General features: G+C 30.4%; 1 protein-coding gene across 3 annotated transcripts in view; it reads right to left on the bottom strand.

The window, feature by feature from the left end:
- Positions 1-22,319, bottom strand: part of LOC111033142 (MFS-type transporter SLC18B1-like) — a 40,873-nt gene that overhangs the window by 12,488 nt on the left and 6,066 nt on the right. The window contains exons 1-3 of one of the 3 annotated variants that reach the window (XM_022313741.1): positions 17,153-17,272; positions 7,447-7,998; positions 996-1,091 (exon numbers count right to left, since the gene is read on the bottom strand). In XM_022313741.1, coding sequence (XP_022169433.1) covers positions 996-1,091; positions 7,447-7,998; positions 17,153-17,206 — 702 coding nt within the window. In that variant the 5' untranslated portion in view covers positions 17,207-17,272. Of the gene's footprint in view, positions 1-995; positions 1,092-7,446; positions 7,999-17,152; positions 17,275-22,319 lie in introns of those variants that run through there. The other 2 variants (XM_022313743.1, XM_022313742.1) reach the window with 2 other exon arrangements.

Here is a 22,319-nt window from a genome sequence, read left to right on the forward strand (position 1 = left end):
ATTTCTTCATAGTAATATTTATTATAGTATAATACAATTTGTTTCAAACATTGTACATAAAATGTATTTTAGTTGTGTGAAAAATGTGTAAAGGTAATTCTATACATTAAAAAAATCAATAACTATATAGGTGCTTAAAAAAGAACATAACAACATTTGATATTTGATATCAATTAGGTACCTTAGATATTTTTGGGACAATCACGTGGGAAGAATTGTTATTTATTTGGCCGTAAAAGAATTGTCCGTTGATGCCGTCGATGGGACGCAAAAACTTGGAAAATATTTTCAGATAATATATATTTCTAAATACGTCATATTTTTGTTGCCATTATAGGTACTCATCATTGTTATAAAATAGACAGACGTTAGACATGTAATATTATTATTTATAAATCGATTTTTTCATTTTATAAATTATAATTTATAGTAACCTAAGTCTTACCGTTGAAATCTATGTTTTTACCATTTGGGATGCTGCAGGTTTAATCTGGACATCCAAAATTAACTTTTAACTATACGTTTTTTTGAAGTTAAGAACTCAATAAGTTGCCACCCGATGAATAAAAACATTAATTTTGGGGGTAGAATTAATGTCATAAATTTCAAATGTAACTTATTGAATAGTAATTTACTAAAAAAAAATTGAATTCTGAATTCGGGGCTCTTTTATGTATTTATATATTAATATATTTGCATATTATTATAAGTGAATATTTAATGGATTTTTGGTGTAACGTATACAAATCAGAACCATATAAAGCATAAATTAATAATAAATTATCAGGAATTTTTTTAAAAATGTATTCATAAAAATGTACGATTCACAATAAGCATCAGGTAATCGGTAAGAGCTAAATAAAATAAAATAAAAATATAGATAATATGAATGTAGCGAAGAAAGAAGTCACTCAGTAGTCAGTGGTACAACATTACTAAACATCAATACAAGCATTCAAGTATATAAATTATATTTCAAAAAAATGTATACTCACTATTGATCCCATTGCCGGAGAGAGCAAAAACATTATCAAAGCAAAAAAACTAAAAACAAGACCAGCTTCGGAAACTGTCATATCTTTCTTTTCAGCCTGAAAAAAAAACAATGAAAAAGTATTATTGTACGTACATATTCTCGTCTATAGACTATTATATTATATTAGCTGTTCAGTAAAATAATCATTACTCAACAATATTTCTGTTCACATACATAAGCATATTTTTTTTCATAATATATTTCATTATATGAAATTACATTTAATCACAATTACGGTCTTACTAAAGTATAAATCCGCATTGTGCTTGAATTAACAAAATGTTTGATAGAATTTAATGTCATATAATATTGTAGGTACAAGGTACTTCTATAATATAGGCTATACTCGGATGTAAAAACCTAACAATTACTAATGACTACTGACTACCGATAATGAACTATCATGTTTAGATTACTTATTGGACATTAGTGAATACCTACATTGTTTTTTTCTTGATACAAATGTATTATACTAACTACAATCAACTCAACCATATTTTTTACTAGTATTTGTACATTGTATTAATATGTCTTGATTATTACTACAATATTAATCAGTCTAATTAAGGACCAGTGGCACCCTTCCCCTTTAACTAAATCGACTTTTATTTAAAAATTTTAATTGCAGACAATCAAAGATTGAAACGTAAAGTTCAAAATTATTTATACATTATATTATACTCATGCTAACTAACCAAATCTAAGGTTACATAGACTAATTCGAAGATATTAAGGAAAATGTTATTTAAAATTATATTTGAAAAATACGAAAAATCCGAAACTAAATTTGTAAGATAAAAGTGTGAGCGTATTATTTTAGTAGATTTTTTAGTTAACGAAATGTACCTACGCTAATGCCATGGAAATCAAAGAAGCGTTAATCAATATTCATGCCGAGCTTCCGTTATTGCCAGAAGCGTTACGTATAGCTTACAAATATAACAAAAAATTCTAAAAATATATTAAATGTTCATAGTTATTTTTCTTAAAATTAACAATAGGTACATATTTTGTATTTTAAATTAATAATACCTTTCATTCAACTATTCGAACATTTAATTAAACTACAATTTGCAATTAGGTGTATGAGTGAAACTAACTAGGTACCTACCGAGTATAATCTACCTTTATATAGGTTGACCTATTATAATTTGTAGTAATATACTTATTAGTTAATAGTAGTTTAATTTGTTTTTGATTCGATATATATATAGTAAATACATAGTAAATATTACGTATACGTATATGCTCATAAATCGAAGCAGTGGCGTATATAGGGGGGAGGCCCCCTTGGCCAGAGCCCATAGTGAAATTGCAGGTTCGATTAAAGCATTGCATGTTTATTTACACTGTTTACAGTTTTTCACCATGATTAAGTTAGCCGGTTGATCAAAGTCATTTTTGAGGAATCAACAAGGAAATGTTATATTCACGGGACTTGCTTTAATGACTTATTGACTTTGATGTTAAATTCATAGTAAGATAACCTTAAAATATATAAACGACACTGCCAATATTTTTAAAAAAAGAAACAAAAAATTAATTTTACATAATAATTATAAAATTTAATTGCGCAATTTTTATTTGTACTGTATAATATGTCATAATCATTAATTATATAACCACGCAGCTGCTCCCTTAAAAATGTACCTATAATTATGGCTATGCTGCTTGACTAGTGATAATTAATAAATTGGCCCATAGTGAAAATAATTCGTATATACGCCACTGAATCGAAGTGTGTTTCTGATTTTTTTTAGAAAAGGGATTCGATACCGATCGTTTCAGATGATATTTTATAAATGAGTGCGTACGTATGTGCGAGTGGTGAGTGATCGTATAGTTAGTGTGTGTGACTGTGTGTAAATTGAATATCGGAGAGCTACCGCACGTGCACGCACATACCAATAAGGGCTACACGAATATTATTAATTATTTTGTTTTTTATTTCTAAAAGTATCAATCATTTGCCAGTCGAACGAATTAACATATTTAACCGATATAATTTCAAAAAGAAATATTTTAATTTGCTTTGAAGTTATCTTGAAAACTACTTTCTTACATTCTTAAAAGCATTTGTTTAGTTAAATATTATCACCATAGTAAAAACTACGGAGCTAGGCTGGTCAGGCCATGGCCAGACATAACACTGACGTAATAACATTTGATTAAAAATCTTATTTTGTATAATTACAATTTTTTTTCATACTTATCATTTAACCTGTCCTAATAACATTTTATAGTTTTGCCTATGATTATTACCATTTTAAAATTCTTAATTTCTTAATATTCAATATTTAAAAATAAAAGTACGAAGGGTTTAATAATTAAATTTCAAAAAAGTGGAAGAGCCGTTTTTAAGTAATCTTTTTGACGAATTGAAATACGCATATTAATATATTATGTTTTCATACGTTTTTTACGATGACTAGTATAAAGACAGTAAAGTCTGTACAGTTGAGATAAGATAGGTATATTTTAGTGAAAAACACAGACAGGAACGAATCCACTTAAGTATTATTACTAAGCTAATATTAAATTTTGCTCCGATTACTTACCAGATTACCAATATTGTAACTATCAAAACCAAATCGACAAGAACCAAACATTTTTGTGAGAATTTAATAGGTGCCTACCTAACCTATTTAAAGAAAAACTACTTGAAATATCGTAAGAGAGATGCTTTAATAGATTGACACAGGTCACGGAGACGTATTCAGAAAAAGCTCGTGAAACTAGTGAGGGGGGCTTAGCCCTCTGACTGAAGTCATAATAATATATTATTATGTCGGTCAACGACGAATAGTAATATTCCACGTCAAAAATAGTTATCGATAATATTATCAACCGCACAATCATTATTCTGACGTTCGGACGTATAGTGCAAGCGAATGATATCATACCTTACATAGTTTATTGTTCACGGTGTTTAAGTTTATTGTTTGTTGCTCATTATTTAGCGAATAATAGTGCTATCGTTTTCTACAAATTTAAAAACGGAAAAACTATTTAATAATCAAAAAATGTATTGTTCCGTTTGCTAACATTCAGGGCTTGCACAATATTATGTTCCGCCCCAAGGCCATCACTCGGCTAAACCCGAGTATCCAACCCTGGGTAAATCTATCGTAATATTTAAAACCAAGTGAGTCGTCGTGTGCTTTATCATGTTTGGACCTTTGGGGTGATCCCGACCGCACTTATCGCTACAGTTTTAACATAATATTATACATTGTGATTACGATCGGTATGGGCGTTTTATTTTTTTGTCGATACGATACTGTTACACGTATAGGTACCAAAATCGGAGTTGGCGCCATGTCGTCTAAATCAATTGGTTTACGTCACGTAAAACCTCGGGCAATATATTTCGTACATTATTGTACAGTAATTTAAGTCGCATTATAGATAAGTCTAATAATATATATATATATATAAATACATACAGCATATCATTATGTAGATACCTACCTACGGGTACTAACGAAACGGTAGATAAGCAGTATTATGCGCTTTGGAACGGTAAAAGAGGATAGATATCGTTCCGCAGCCCGTACACATAAACCCATCACGAAATCCCATAAAACTGTAAATGCAGGTAACTTTAATATATAGCGCAGTATATATAAATAATAATACGGCTGTGCCTCGTGCAGGATTTTAAGGGTTGACGGTGGTCAACGAGCGGACGTCGGTATAATGTGTGTACCCATAGTAGACCGCAAAGACAAATAAACCCGCGTACTTCTGACGTGAGACCTGTAGAGAGGTAGCAACCACGATAACGACGTGGTCACGATTTAGACGGACGCACGGACATCAGCCGACGTGGTTGTATTATTAATGTGTAGGTACCTAATACATCACCTATTATAAGACTTTGTTAGGTACACATTATAAATGTATTATAATATATAGTATGATATGAGGGACTGCGTTTTCGAGCCCGCCGAAATTTAATGCGCCAACAGGATAGAATATGGGTGCATGCGTGTTAAAAAATACTTCTGGAATGAAATTAATTAAATTTTCCGACAAGTACTTAAACACACTATGGATGGTAAATATGTATTTCAAATAATTATTTAAATAACACTTGCTTATGCTCGATTACAGCTCTTCGGAACTGGAATTTATACGGAGGATTTTTTTTTGATAATTAAATGTATTTTTTTTTAAATTGAGTGGAAACAAATTCAACAGGAAATCATGTACTTGGGTTTTTTTTTACAAGTATTTACGATTTTTTTAATACAAAACCACAAAATAATGATTTTAAGTACCATTTAAATACCTTTTTAAACTCACTTCAAAGTAGGTATTCGTAATGCATGAAATAACGAGGAATTGTTCTGCTGTATAGAAGGCTTCGAATACTCTCGTAATTAAGTAGTATAAATTGGTCGATCGAAATTGTAGTAGATGAAATGCATTTTAAAGCAGTGGTAAATTATTTCAGTATTATAGGTAATAGGTATGCACTACTATGAATGTACCTAGTTGCGGAATTTGAAGCCTCAGAAATTTGAAATAATTATTAATTACTAAGAAATAACAAGACTCGAATTGAACAAAATCATGTTTACCATTTTTCGGAAATTTGTTGATAGTTTTCCTTTGAGCATTTATCAAAAATGTCCAAAAATTACGTTTCACAAGTACCAATAAGATAATACATTTGTTACCTACTAAAAAATAATTACACATGGTTCAAAATCTTAAGATCAAACCAAAAAAAAAACCAAAATAAATATGATAGTAAAACCACTATGGCTTTCTCGGTCTGCTCAGAATCTAAAAAGTATTTAAAGAGGAAATTAAGGTTTAAGGTGAATTCTAAGCACATGGTATATTGGTATTATAAAATACTATTATAATATAAACTTCGTTTTGAGCAACCGAAATAAAATGTTTTATTTACGAACACCCAAACTCCTCAAAAGTCGTTTCATTTAAATTGACCTATTTTAATCCCACACTCGGTTGCGCCGCATTACACCCGGTGGCCAGTGCTCCAATGGAAAAGAAGAAAAACCGTTAAAGGTCACATAGGAATTACGTACCTAAGGTATATTTATTATCGCCACCAGCCTTGTTACTATTGTCATTAAATTATAGTTGCGTCGCTTGTCATACAATTATAATTGCTGCCTGCCGTACTATTAAGGTGCACTTTGTGCCTCGGTTGCGTAACAAATACCTCCCTATAGTTATTTCAAACCAAGTGGCTGTCGATGTCTACATCTATAATTGTCGTGTCGTACAAATCCAGACAAATTACAAAACAAATGTCAAAATAATTATTTTTTGGGAATTTTATGTTGGGGAGGGGGGGCGACATAGTATAGTATAGTTGACAAGTTTGGCTGGTTGGGTATTTCCTCTACACATCAACCTGGTTGTTGGACTGAACTAAAAAAAAGTTTTACCGGTGCTATTTTACAGGAAACATGAATTCCGTTCGAACTAACTCAATCGAATACGATATAGCAACGTAGATTTATTCAACGTCTGAAAGAGTCATAGTAACACAGTAAGTACCTACACTATCCCTGCGACTTGCGAGTAACCCAGTTTTGAGGGTGCTATTGAAAATCACTGTAGAAGTAGCTATGATGTACTGGTTGAACAATTAAAATTAAAATTTATTAATATGTATATTATGATGGCTGAATGATTATTATGATTAATCCTGTGACAAGATAGTGGATCTGTCAGCGATTTCACCTACAGTTAATCTATTTGAAATGGTACTATGTTAAAAATGACGTAGAATTGACTGTTTTTTTTTTTTAGTTTCTACCTTGCGAACCAAACCCTCAGACAATTGTCTGTGTAAATAATATATACATTCAACGTTCCTGTGTTATTGTCAACTTATAAGCAAATATTAACCGAATGTGGCACTAACGGTTGGACAGTATATGTAACCTTTTTACAGTTGCTATGCAGTCCCCTTTATCTTATTATTATTATCATTATTAAACACTACTAGAATAACTGTTGTAGGTACGTCGCCGGTGGATACGGTTGGAGGATATTCGGATGTGGGATTCACTGTATCAAAATCAAAAGCTTTTATAACATTTATCGAGGGCTTATAAAAAATGCCGAGTTGAATGTTGAGACTATAATACACAAAAATGTCCGATGGCAAGGGTTGGCCCCGCCGAATTACCGGCACGGCAGCAGCATGATGGCTTTCGCGAGAGACAGTCGTCGATCGCATTCGCCTGCACGATCCCAAAGCGTCTCAACCCCATCTCCTTAGCCCTATCCCCAAAAGTCATTGTACCCTTACTGTATTATGTGCACTTACAGTGGACTGCAGTGCAAACTATCTGCTTAATCGAAAGCAGCGCTAAAGTGCCTATCTGATATCAATGTAAAGTGTATATGTATATAGGTACCTCTTTCGGAAAGGTTGGTGCCATGACTGACATGGAGCAGAACCCGAGGAAGTCGACCAGCGCGAGCGAACCGAGCGCCATGTACTGTTTGATGGTGAACCCGAAGTACCGGCGGACGCCCTTGTCGCGTTCGTCCGGTTCGCCGCCTCCGCCGCTGCCTCCGCCACTTCCGCCCTGGTCGAACGGCACGGGGCTGCGCGAAAACCGGCACAGTTCGCAGTAAGCGTTCCGTTCCATGGACAGTGACATGCTGCGGGCATTGTGGAACTTTTTCGGGTATTCGATGCGGAACTTTTCGATTCCGGTTCCGCTTCCGCTGCCACCGCCTCCATTTCGAATGCCGTTGACGAGGGCTGTGCCAGCGGTCGCCTCGGACGCGCCCGCGAATGACGTCGAGAAGGCGTTGTCTTCGTAGTCTTCGTCGTAAGACAGACCGGTTCGTATGTGCTCGTCATCGTCCGCACTACCGTCCTCTTCGTCCATGCTCACGCCCGCGGTGGCTATGTTGTTGTTGGACTCCAGCCCACATGGTAGGTTTGTCAGGCTCTGGAACTGAGTGGGCAAACAAAAAAAAAGAAGATTAAACACCGTTCATATTCGCAGTGGTTTGAGTCGTTGATGATGGTAGTGGGGGGGAGGGGGATGGGGGGTTGTAAGAGGACGGAAGAGTACATCGCCTTCTTTTTATATAAAGTCAACATTTTTGGTCTCATTGGATTGTAATAATATAATATAAAAATCCGGAAAACGATCAAAATAATGTACCGCCTTTACACAATACAATTATATAACATAATGTGAAATGACTAAATGAGAAATTAAATTTATTAAATAAAAAATCCAAAAATCAGATTTCAAATAACTGCATTATTGGAGGAAAAATGAGTTATCTTGCCTGGTGAATCATTTTGCACATATTGGTATGTATCAACATGAAAATATTGTTTATTTTGTTTTTCACGCGTTCGAAAAATTGTATACACTAACTATAATACCCACCTATAGTATTATATAATTAGATACAGGAAAACGAAATGGGTTTAAAAGTACGTTTTTATTCTAAAATAACAAAACGTAAGATTTTTGACCCCATTCCCCGAAATAGATTCTGATGTACGTCACTGGTAGATACGTAAATAAATATATAAATACCTAAGAATAAATAAATTTAACAAAAATGTGAACTTTTTCTTATTCCACTCATGAACTAATTTAGCATTAAATAACATTATAAATAAATAAATAAAAATATTAATAAGGACCTACAACCTACACTATAGTTATACATATTTAAAAAAAATGACTTATGCATTCCTCTTTTCATTGTAAACACAAATAATTTATTTTAATATTTAGGTAATATTACTAAATATAACGACGAATCAATATTTCAAATTCAGTCTTACAATTTACACTACTTACTTACTCCTAAGTCCTAGTTAATCCGCATGATTTAAAATAAATTAAGTGGCTGAATAGGCAGGTACATTATGCTTACGAGTTACGAATAGTTTCCATACTATACACACAGTAGGTATAGCTAGGAGAACATATTATTATTATTATTATTATTATTTACTTTTAGAATATCTCAAAGACTCAAGCAAGTTTCGAACTTTACCTAATCGTTTTAATTAAAACAGAACATGTATTCAAAGATACTATTATAATATAAGTTGATTCTAATAATTATTAACTTCGGAGAGCGCCTTTCGGAAGCAGACGCCTCGTGCTAATACGGGGGTATGGTGCAGCGTGTTTTTTTCTACGATGACAATAATTAAATATATAGGTAGAATTAATTAAAAATTAAAATTGAAACACAATTCCATATTGTTGGTCTTACGTATACAGTTCACTTAACAGGAAGCCATTAGGGGTTGCAAATATAAGAGAAAAATAATCTTCCGCCGTCCCTCTACCAGCACTGTTTGAAACAGAAATAACACTCACATATTTCACAGTTCACAGTCAGAAGTTCAAGCACTTCATGCACACAACGTAGTCGTATTGACATTTACAATTATAATATATTGGTTGACTCTACGATGAACACATACAATACGGTGTGTGATTAAAAACGGAAACCCTATACAATTTGTATAAAAGGTCCCAGAAAAGTGCATGCACTTCCACAAACGAGCGATTGAAAAAGAAATAAAATGATCGGCTGCGAATTTGAATCGTATTTTATGGCACAAAAGGCCTAGCCGCCTAGGTGTACCCTATTATATGTAAAATAACCTACGATTAATATTTTATTTGGCGTGCATTGTTAAATCAAATAGTTTTAAATTTTAAAAAATTCGGATTCTCCTCACGAAAGTGCCGGGTTTTAAATACACCTACGCGGAAAATGTTGTACCTACGTCTTAATATTAAATTCGACGAGATTAAAACCAACGTTATAAATACATATTTATTAGAAAAATTGAAAAGCGGTCGATAATGGGTATAACCTACAGGTGGTGTTTACAATCAAAAACAAGCTATAATAAAATTGTCTATGATTTATCAGTGTATGACATTATGGACCAACGTTTCTTAAACTTTCTTATCCGTAGAACCACTTTTATCATGGAGCACCTAATTACTTTTTTTTAGCTTTTAGATTTTTTTATTTAGCTTTCGGCAATACGTTATTACAGCTTAACAATTAGAACCCCTACTTTGTTTTAATATTTTTAATGCGTAATTTTGTGTAAGGATTATTTGCAATATAAATTTATAATAATAATGTGTATACTGTATTTAATTCAAAAAATATTTTAAAACAAAAATAGTATAAGATAATAAAATAGTGTTAATGAGATAAGTGAAATTGATTTTTATTATTACAAATGTTGTTGAGTTGTACTCTCATATTATAAGGTTCAGCATCAAGTCTGTTGTGGTATTTTGTTTTTGTTGATACATTTGTATCAACGAATATATATGATATTAAAAAATATTATTTCTATATAGATACCGAATAAGCACTTTGATTACACTATAGAAGTATAGATTATACCGTGTACATTATTATTTAATGTACAAAGTTCTTTTTTCTATGATGCAAACATTTTTTCCCCCACTAGACACTTCTAAACTTGAGTTAGATTTTTAAGTATTTTTTTTGAAAATTTTGAAAAAAAATCACTTAATTTCGAGGAACCCTGAAGTGTCGAAATGATCTCCTTGGAACCCTGGGGTTCCTCTGAATACAGTTAGGAACTGTATCTATAATTAATAGTAATATCGTATTTTAAACTGAAAAGCGGTATTTAATTTTTTACTTTGGCATACTATTAGTTAAGTACCTAGAGTAGGGTTTTTGTTTAAATAATGAAAAAGTGAAATACGCGTGTATATTATAGGTACAATAGTATCTATATGATCTCGTTCCTGAAATATTTTAACCTAAATTAATTATATTATTTAACTATTTATTTTATTCAGAATTCGTATAAACATTATAATAAAATAGTCGAATTGTCAAACGTACATATTAATACGTTTTGAAGTATTATACACCTATACTGATAAGTGATGATACTGTAAAACAATATAAATCCATCGTTGTTGCCTGTTGTAGTTATACATTCCTTCGCAATCGAGTTAATTTATTATTACGTATTGTATTGATAAATGTTAAAAATTTCAACAGTCATACATTTTCATTGCAAAACTCTTATTGTATCATTATATGTTTATACCAATTATGAAGTAGGCATTTCGACGGAATTTCGAGCATTAATTTTACAGTTCAACAATACAAATTGATTTCAATTTTTAAACGATGTATACCTATAGCAGATACCCATACATACATAGGTAATAATGATTTTGTAGGTTTAAATGTATTTAACGGGCATAAATATTTGTTGTGTAACAAAAGATATGCACATTTATTTATAGTACGTTTATGAGTGCTACGATGGGTTGTTTTTCTATTTTTTTATGATCTGAATTTTTTTAACGTGTTTCCTTTCGTTGCTTACATACCTATGAGGTACCTATGTGTACACGAACAGGTCACACGTACGTCTATTCTAAATCTTTATCTTTGTACTCATTTCCATGAAAAAAATCATTGGATAAATATCCACACACCATAAACACCCACGTCGATCTCGGTCCTCGCTATTGCATTTAAACCTGTGTTTACAAGCGCGGTCGTTAACTCAATACGACTGTTATGTTATGTGTACTTTTATAGTAGGTCGTAGTATATTGTTATCGTAAATCGTAATTAAAATATTCGAATATGTACACGAATAAAAATCACAAAATAATAATGTTAGCTGCTGAGAGCAGTAATTGGACTGACGTAGAGCTGTACGTAGTAATCGACATATTTTATGAAATATAACAGTTAAATAACAAACTGTTAAATATTTCGTTCCACTCAGGATCCAAGATATTCGTCGTATTCGCGGCGATTTGCACTTGACTAAGAGGGGCAAGAGAGATTCTATGTACAGGCATCACTAAAATATAATAATAGCAAGATAAATTTCGACGTTACAAAAAATACCAGATTTATTCAACTATAGGTGTTACAATTATTATAATAATTAGTATCTTATTCTTAAAAAATGTTTACGTAAATTGACGAATCTATTAATATGTTGTTTATTATTACATTTTTTAGTCACCAGCGCCTTTTGAAAATACGTGAGTTGGTTGTCGGGCAGCTTGAATGACGGTAAACGAGAAACAAGAGGATTTTGACTTTTGGTGGAACTTTATAGTTTGGTCTTACGGAATTTAGTACAATAGTTTTTGGGCAGCTCAACAGTTTCTATTTGCAAATCTTTGTGTTAGAGGCAATGAGACGGAAAGTTGTAAACTTAAAAGCTATTGTATGATACTACGGTGTGAGTTTGAAACCTTTTGTATGGCACTTCCGTATAACACAAAATGAGTACCTAAATGATGACCAAAGCACAGCAAAAAACCGAATCTCTTATAAATTCAAGTGTTAGATTAGGTACTTACTACTGCACCAAACTTTTCGAATTCCTGGTCGCATTGGAAATTGATTTTTTAGCATTCTTAGTTTTTTATTTTTAAACTAAAAATTATTGCTAGACATTTTTTGTAATTCTTAAAAGTTTAATTTCTTTAATTTTGTATTTATTGGTACTACCTGTTTAACATTTAAGTCGGTTGGAATACTTTCGTGGGTTGACGTTTATTTTTAACTTGAACACTAGTGTATAATATAATCCATCTTTTTTTAGGTATATATTTTTATTTGTATATAATTATGAGTATATTTGAAACTTATTAATTCAATGAAAATAAAACGAATTACCTATTATGTAATATTATAATATTGGTAGGTACCTACTCGAGAACACAATTTAACAAACGTCGCTCACTGGAATTATCTGCAACATTATTTGATTTAATGGATAATTGTGGATTATACGTATAATATATTATCTGCATTCTACAAGTATGTTTTTGTCAGATAAATAGTGGTCGTGGATAATAAACCGCTCATGTTTAACAAAAACAAAAATGTACGTAGGTGCCTATATAGTGCATAATCGCAGTATGTACCTATCAGCCATATTTTACCATTGCTCTACCCAAGTTTATATAATGTTCTTATTCAATGTTTCGTACATTGTACAAGTTATCTCTCAACACACTTATAATTTATAAGTCTTAAATACACTATATTATTAATATATTACACACAAACGAGAGTTTTTGTTTGAGTCTTTGTGAAATGAGATGTAGGTCGGTACTTATACTCAATATACTATATTACCATGTAAATAAATGGAATATTTGAACGTTAATAATTATATTATACAGTGTTCACCGCTTATTAGACTCACCTTGGAACCTGACCATTTGAGTCCATTAACCGAATGAGTCAATAAGGCGAATGACCCCTCCAAAAAAAAATTAAAAATCCTTGCATTTAAAAACTTATTCAACTAAAAAATATTTATTGAGATTCGAGGTATGTATGTATAAAAATCTAGGTTAATTGGATTTTCCCTTCTTCGGCCAACTTCATAATCATATCTTCGTAGGATTTATGTTGCTCGAATACGTCAAAATCGCTTCTTTGCTGAATCCCTCTACGTAAAATTTGAAGCGCGAAATACCGGTACCGACTTATTTCACATTTATAACACGTTTTTTTAGTGTATGCACATATTTTATTTATTTATCTAATTTTCAAATGACCCTATTAACCGGTGTGTGAGTCTAATAGGCGAATGAGTCAATTAACCATGAGTCCAATAAGTGACGACTGTATAATAAAATATCCACGACTCTGCGCAATTTATTTATCATTGAATTATTTACTTAATGGTAATAAATTAACTCCATTTGTACTTTCGTAGGTACCTAGAGAATTCAATCAAGCACCTCTTTTGTGATCCCTCCTCAGAATCCCGGGATTGGCGAATAAAGAGTTTCTACAATACCACGTGCATTATCCCTAAATTCGTCGAAAAATTTAATTAAGAATTAATGAATAAAATTCAAATGGATATAAGATGAAAAATAGATTTTTATTTTTTATTTATAATATTATCAATAGTAATAACATATTTTACGGTTGGTGCGCGCTGAATTAAATTGAAGTAACCTAAACAATATTTAGTATTTACATCGCAGAAACGGTGGATAAGCTATAATACTACGCGGAATTCATAATAATACATAATATAATATATCGAATAACAATAAAATCATATTGCTGTTTTTTTATTTTATTTTTTTGTGGGGTTTCAGCTTGGAGATATTGCGTCAAATCGCATATACGGTGTAAAATCGTGTTGAGAAAGTCGTGTGTTTCAAACGCGTATTAAAAAAAAATCTAATGATTTCAATAATGAACTCGCTCCGCGAAGGTCGTTCCTCAAAAGTATTGTACATTATTGTTTTCTGCGCTGAAACGAGCGCACACTACTCTTAGTTATTTTTGTAGCTGCAGGTGTTTATAACAATATGTATTATATTCAACCTGTATAATGTATTCGGAAAAGATCGAAGATAATGATGTGACTACGTCTTCAATACGTTTTGATCGTACCTACACATAGTTTGTTCACCGCAAGACGAAGACAACGTAATCGTATTCAGAGTAGTTATTTTTTTTCTATTTCTCATTCGAGTGAATAATAAAATAAAAATATGTTGTCTCAGTGTTTTACAACCAAATCCAAAGTCCTAGATATTATATTACCTACACAAACTCTATTTAAAAAAAAAAAATAATTTGTAAACATTCATACTCAATAAGGTTTTTGGAATGAGTACTAATAAATTACTTAATCTATAATAAATAGAACACATTAAATCATAGAATACTGGATTTGCGTTATTTTATAACACTCGAAATAATAACGAATATTAATTACACTTACGTTGAGTTTGCATTAGATATTCAACAAATCATAAGATAGAGATTCTTCACAAAAGATGTGGTTGGAAAAATTAAAATAAAGTGTATTATGTCTTAAGGATAATATTCGTCCACTCTCTTAAATTGCTACATATCCTTTACTTGAATAAAGTATACTCTCAATAATTTTCTGATAAGGTGTTCTGAATATTTGTGATGCAGTTCATTCGAAATCTGATGTTTGAATGTATAGTAATTAATTATTAATTACCATTATGTTGACACACCTACGAGCTTTAATTACTAATTAATATCCATATTAAAGTTACACGTGTATATGAGAACGATCGAGACAAAGCTATTATAGGCATATTTAAAATGCATCACTGGTTTAATATTATGTTTTAAACATTGCGTCTGGTTCCTATTATTATAATATTATGTTTACCTTTTGAATTGCGGTTAATACGATTTGTAAATATACACAGTATGATGGATACTTAAATTCTAAGAGGTTTTCAAAAATAAATTATTTTTATTTTGTTTGGATATGAAGCATTGATTTTTTTGTTACGTAATAAAATAAAATAGGTACGGTCTATTAATAACAGCTAAATCAATGATAATATGTTTCTAGTTTTTACGCATCAAAAATATTATTCAAGCGATAAGGTGGGTTGTATCATGCTAAACATGTATCATTATCATTTTGAAGTATCATATTATTTAGTCAAGTACTATTCTTCATTAAGTAGGTACTTAGAAACTAATGTATTTATTAATTATTAATTTGTACGTAGTTTTATTATTTTTATTATTTATTTATTTTTTTTGCTAATAACTTACTTATAGATTAAATTAATGAAATTCAATTTTATCTGAAAATAAGTATTACTTTTTAATACTCAAATGGAACAAGCATAAAAGTGTAATGGAACTTAAACATTTAGTCTAGTTATCTATTATATAATAGAGGTTATAAGTTTAATGGGTAATATTAATAGGCAATAGCTTTTATGATCCCAAATCAAAGTTAATATTATTTATCCAAACTTCAAATATTCACTAGGTAACTGTTTTTATTAATTGCCTTCTAATTACATTAACATAAAATTTGGAATGCATAAATATTTTCCTAAAAATTTTAATTTATAAGCTATATTTTATAATAGGTACACTATAGTATCTTGCTTAATTCGGACCAGTAAAGCTTAACATAATTAATATAAATAATTTTATATGTTGAAAGTTATTCATTTCAAGTAATATTTTTAGAGTCTAGACCTTTTTAAAAATGTACATTAATAATTATCAAAAATAATTCAAAATATTCTATAAACTGATATTTTTTAGTTATTTTTAAATAAATGAATTTATATCAAATAGTGGCAAGGTAGCCTAGGTAGCAAAACATTGCTGTCATAGGAATATCTTTGTCCAACATTTACAAAAGCTGCTCTTGGAATGTATTTTGTACTTTATAACCAAACTGATAAAATTAGGCAAACATAACCTACTAAACAAATTATTTAAAAATGTTACTAGTCAATATTGAGTTAATAGTTAAATTTAAATACTGGAAAAACCAATTTCGAAAAATACGTAGAATCGTTATTAGTTATTACTTACCTAACCAATTTTGAATTTCTTTAATTATTTTTTGTAAAAAAATGTGAAATGTATTTGTTTTATCTGCGATTTGGTTACAAAATAAGAAATACTAATGTTAATTCTGCTATATGCTGATATTGCGACGATTGTGTGATACATAGTAAGTTATGATACGAAAATGTATAGGCTGACATCTTCCTGGCTTCCTATAAGTATTTTAAATATCTACTGTTTTAAATATTATATCATTCACATCTGACAGATATAATACTGGTACTATATTAGTAAGGCGCCGTCTTAATAAAATAGTTTTACATTGGACAACGTACTGTTTCAGAAAATTCAAAGTAAAAAAAATATGACACATACTATGATTTATAATAGATTTAAAGTACATTGTACTTTCGAGATTTGTATAAGTACTTTCGCTGTTATTTTTGTCACGTTTTATGTATTAAAGAGGTCACAATGGAACCAGTAATAACAGTTAATCCGAAATTTATTTCGTTATTGGCCGCATACAATATCGTGGCGTTAATCAAATAAATTGTAAATTCTAAGCGATTAATGAGATGATCCGACGCGGATGACGTACCTAAGTACTTTTTATACCGTGGCCCGCGTTTATGTTAAACATTGAGCCCAGCTATAGGGCATTATCGCCGTGGGTTTGTGATTAAGTTGACTGTACCTATATAGATAACTGTAATCGAATCAATGAAGTGATTTACGTACTTTAAGAAGATAACGTTCAATGAAATTGCACAGCGCCAACACTAATTCGTACATGAAGCCGTATGAAATTAAAATTATAAATTACATTGGCTCGAGTAACTGTTTGTAGTTCTATTCACTGCAGCGACTTGAATGGAACCAATTAAAACACTAATTACACACGGTATAAATACGCAGGTATGAAAATAATCTCAAGCAGATAATATAGACAGGTGCCTGCCGGTGGCACGATGGCAGGAAAATCGACTAGGCGATAGAAAGAAAAAAGTCCGTTTGTGTCCCCGTGTCGGCTCACGACTCGCATGTATTATATAATAATATATTATTTAAAAAAAATAATAAAACAAAACCGACGAACTACTGGCGTAATAATAAATGTATACACGGCAGAACTTCTCAATTATAAGCTGTATTAAATTTCCAGAGGAACGAAAGTCTTACGGCTTCCGCGCTGGAACGTATTCGTAAACCGAGAACTTTTGTACGAAAATGTAGAAACAGATATAGGTTGGTATTGTAAATTGTAATATATACATGTAGTATTATAATATAAGCGAATGGAGATAAATCGATTGGCGGTTTTTCTATAATTATAATTTATAATCAACTTTGGGACGTATAATAGTTTTATCGAAATGCTGTTCTAATATTATACCTGGGTATGAGTGTTATGCCTCTAGAGTTATACGTTTTATCTGTTTAAAAGCTATTCACAAAACAATCAATTTTTTCGTATTAAAAAATAGCACCTATCATTGGAACATAATCTCCACAGTAGGTATTAAGTGCTGATGTGCATAGAACGATTTAAATAAAATATATGATGGATTAAAAAAAGCTGCTATTTTTGGAATTATTTTTTTACAACAATTAACTCCTAGGGCATTTTGGTACGTGACTAAAAAAAAATAGCAAGATTTAGCAAACGTTGCATAGAATCTTTTGAATCTTTCAGCATCTACAGCACAATATTATTGATAGGTATTATTGGAAACAATATTTTCTTATGTCCAATATAAAAGGAGAAAGGGACAAACCACATTTTAAGTGTTAACTTAAAATGCACTTATTATTGATGCAAAGTTGAATAATACCTACTTATCACAGTTAAAAGTTGTACATAAATTATAGCATACATAATACTAACTTAAAAATCATGATTGTGAAAGAGTAATGGTAAATAATAATTTATACCTAATACAAATAAATAGATAGGTAACCGACACAGAAATACTATAAAGTACTTATATAATATTACAATATTAGCATAATAGACAATTATGCAATACCCAGGGCACCATTGATAGTAAAGGCAGTAACCTGAACTGACTTTATGGATGAAAATCGAAATGAAAAATTGGGTTTATACATTTTATACAGTACTTAGTACCAAATATACGTTTCGATAGGACACGATTTTACCAAACCCTGATTATAATATTATGATATTAATTGTATCGCTATATATCGGCGTTTCTCAAAGTGTGGGTCGAGACAACTGGTGGGTCGTCAGTCGATTTTTGGTGGGTCGGGAACATATTTTTGAATTATATAGATTCCAAGAAATTTATGTTAGGTACCTCATTATAAAAAGTACATTTTAATTATATTAATTATATTTTTATTCATATTAATTATAAACTTATAAAAAAACTAAATACCTAATAAAAATGTATACATATTTATAAAATACAAATTTTGTTTTCCACAAATTATTGAAAAGTGAAACAATGTGGGTCGGGGAAAATCTAGGTCCCGGTACTATTAATAAGATTGAGAACTACTGCTATATATTATGTACCTATACATATACCTACCTATTTGTACACACTTATTGTCAAGCTTGGTGTAATGTTTGGTGGGGGGGGGGGGGGTAAATCTTAAGGGTACACTTATTTTTATAAAATATTTTTTAAGTGTTCTTTCAAAATAAATTTAAAAATAAAAAATGAAAAATCTTTATTTCACGAATAATGACTAAATGATAAATTTATATTTGATAACAATACAATTAGGTTGTAAGTTAATGTAAATTTGATGCGTGGTAATCCCGTATAATTATTGAATTATATTATTAATTAATGCGATTAGGATATTCAATTAGGCATTAATTATTGATATTAGGTGTTTTTGACTTAATCAATTGAAGCAACAATAATTATATTAAGGTGTCTACTGTCTAATGTTTAAAATAATATAATTTGTAACTTCCGCTGTTGTGATGACTAATGAGTAATGACTATATAGTACATTTGTTTAATTATTTTATAATAAATTGTATATTAATGCATAATATAATATTACATAGTTATTTTGCTCGTCTTTTTAATGAATTTTTTTTAAATGGTACACAATTATACAACTTAAAAAATAGTAATTAAAAATGTTTTGAAGTGAAAAGGGTTGAAGTTTGAGAGTTGAAAAGGGCGCACAAGTGTCTGGTGTTCCAGGGCCCAATGGATCTTTAATTTTTAATTAAACTATTATTAAAAAAGCTCTGTAAATTATAATAATTATAAAAATGATAAGTCCAATGTAATTGCACTTAAAAATTCTTCCATGCCGTTTGTAAATTTAAGTTGAACGTTTTTCTTATAATAATTTGTTTTGAATAGGTAAGTGATTAAATTATGTTTTTCAGTTTCATGATGGTATTTCGTAAATACCTAAGCTAATGATAATTCACCGGAATGATATGGTCTTGAAAAGTATTGTAGCATCTTTCAGCGACGATTCTGTATTGTTCGGTACCTATTATACGTTTATACGTATAGCGTGTAATGTCGAATATCGATAGGTATAGGAATTAGGAATACAAACCAAATATTTTCCATCAGATAAATTGGTTTACAACTTCACAATAATGATGATCTATTTAGTTCGTACACGAAGACATTTATAACAAACATATTATTATCATGCCGTATGACATTTACCACGACGAGTTAATTAAACATAAAAATATATCCGTTTCAAAAAATTAAAAATGTTAGGTACTTATTAATAGCAGTAAAAAGAAAATTTAAAAAAAAATGTTTGCTTATACTTATCAGTGGACAGTGAATTACCTATAGCACACGGGATTTCTTGTTTTGTGAATTGTGAGGATTATTTATAAATTTAAAAGGACAAAGCATGTACCAACCTATAATTCTTATAAAACTTTTATTTTTGTGGAGTATTAAAATATATAATTCAGTCCTATGCGTTTCCGTAGATATACGTGGAAATATTATATTGTCAATATTTATTGACCATTATTTATTGTTTGTTTATCAGAATACCGAGGATAGCATTCGGTAATGATTCCGGGAAGATTGGTTTTTTGTAAAAATAAAATGGCAAGTATTAGAGCGATAAAAGAGAAATAAAATTTCAAATTCACAAACAGTGGTCCAGCTTTAAAGTACGTTTTAGTTTTCCATTATTTACGTCTTAACAAAAAACAAGTATCCTTAAAAAATAGTTTAAGCTTTAAAAGGATGCCACACATTTACACATCACACATCCATAAATTGTTTGTTAAGGACTGTTTAGTGCGGGTAAGAACTAAGAACCACTCAGGCTATAATAGTTCTAGTTAAATACAAAATTTTCACCATAAAAGGAGATAAACTTGAACCATGCGATATCGGTTTTATTTTTTCGATACCGTAATACGATAATAAATAATATTTTTTTTTAAATTCATTTTTCTTATATTTATTATAAACTTGAATTACTTTCCTCGCAATCTTAATAAAAAGGACATTGCACAATAAAAAGTATTTATTTTCATGGTGAACATTTGGTTTAAGTATTATCTATCACAGTATAGACTTCTCAGTTTTTCTATAGTTGTCTAATTATACAACAACTTACAACTATCTAAACTAAATCTTGATAAGTATTAAATTTGAAATTTTGATCTTCCTTATAATTTCATTAAAATTGTCAACATTTTTATTTTTGTAACATGTAATGGCTACCCTATTCAATTTATGAATAAAACAATTATTCGATTTTCGTGGCCCAAAACCAAAATTCATGTGCGAGTCAATCAATTTTGAAACCTATAATAGTGTTGAAAAAAGAAACTTTAATATAACAACCTTCTTAACGGGAATGTATTTTTATAAATAGTTATTGAAATCGAATTGGAAGTTACCCATATTAAACATGAGAACCCTTCAGACTAAATTATAATATTAAGTATGGATGTATATTATTAATTCGTATGTTGTTTGATGTCGATCGATTATTATTATTATTATTATTATTATTATTATTATTATTATACGTTTAATGGCCATTACCGCATCCCCTACAGTTTTATAATATTGTAGTATTTCACTCAGATATTATTTAACTTTTGTGTCCCTGCTGTACCCACGATAACCGTTGAGCCATATGTGTACCTAAGTACACTTTATAGATCACGTTTTGATTTATATATAGTATCTAATATAATGCCAATATTTACTTTATCGAAATTTCGCATCATTGCATAAGTATGATAATATCGTTTATAATAATGTTGAATACTATGACTCAGAACAGGTCTTGCTGGAGTGACGTCAATTCACGCATGTTATTCTAAAAGGGTATCACGGGGGTGGCATGTGCCAAACTAAATCAAAACCGATCGCTTTTCTCGTGAAGCTGGAATCCATTAATTTTGTATTTGAATATTTACTCGGGGGAATGTCCACTGTAACGAACAAACACCCTCTCTCTCTCCTTGCGAGTTTAGCCAAGGATCATCACGGCGAGTGCCATACATTAAGGCATGCCAGCAGGAGATGGGTAACATGCAATAATAATTGTATTCATTAATATAATATTAGTATATTAAAAATAAAGACTCGTTATGCACCCTCGTATCTCTCAAATGAGGCCAATGTTTACAATGTTTTCAATAACCTTACGAAATTTTCATTAAAACGTATATAGCCGTTGAGCTACACAGTAAACATTATTTTAAATACATATAAGGATATATCACAACAAATATATTCCACTGCATTCAACTTTTAAGCGAATTTCAGCGCAATAAAAATTTTAAAATGGTAAACAAATTTGGTGTAAATTAAAAAACAAAAGTTTGGACGAGTAAATTTTTTATTTTAGGACTAGGTGATCAAAATAGGTATAGTTAATAGATATACAATATTTGGGACGTCTATAG

Source organism: Myzus persicae, unplaced genomic scaffold, assembly GCF_001856785.1.
Source record: "Myzus persicae strain clone G006 unplaced genomic scaffold, MPER_G0061.0, whole genome shotgun sequence".
Classification (NCBI taxonomy): domain Eukaryota; kingdom Metazoa; phylum Arthropoda; class Insecta; order Hemiptera; family Aphididae; genus Myzus; species Myzus persicae.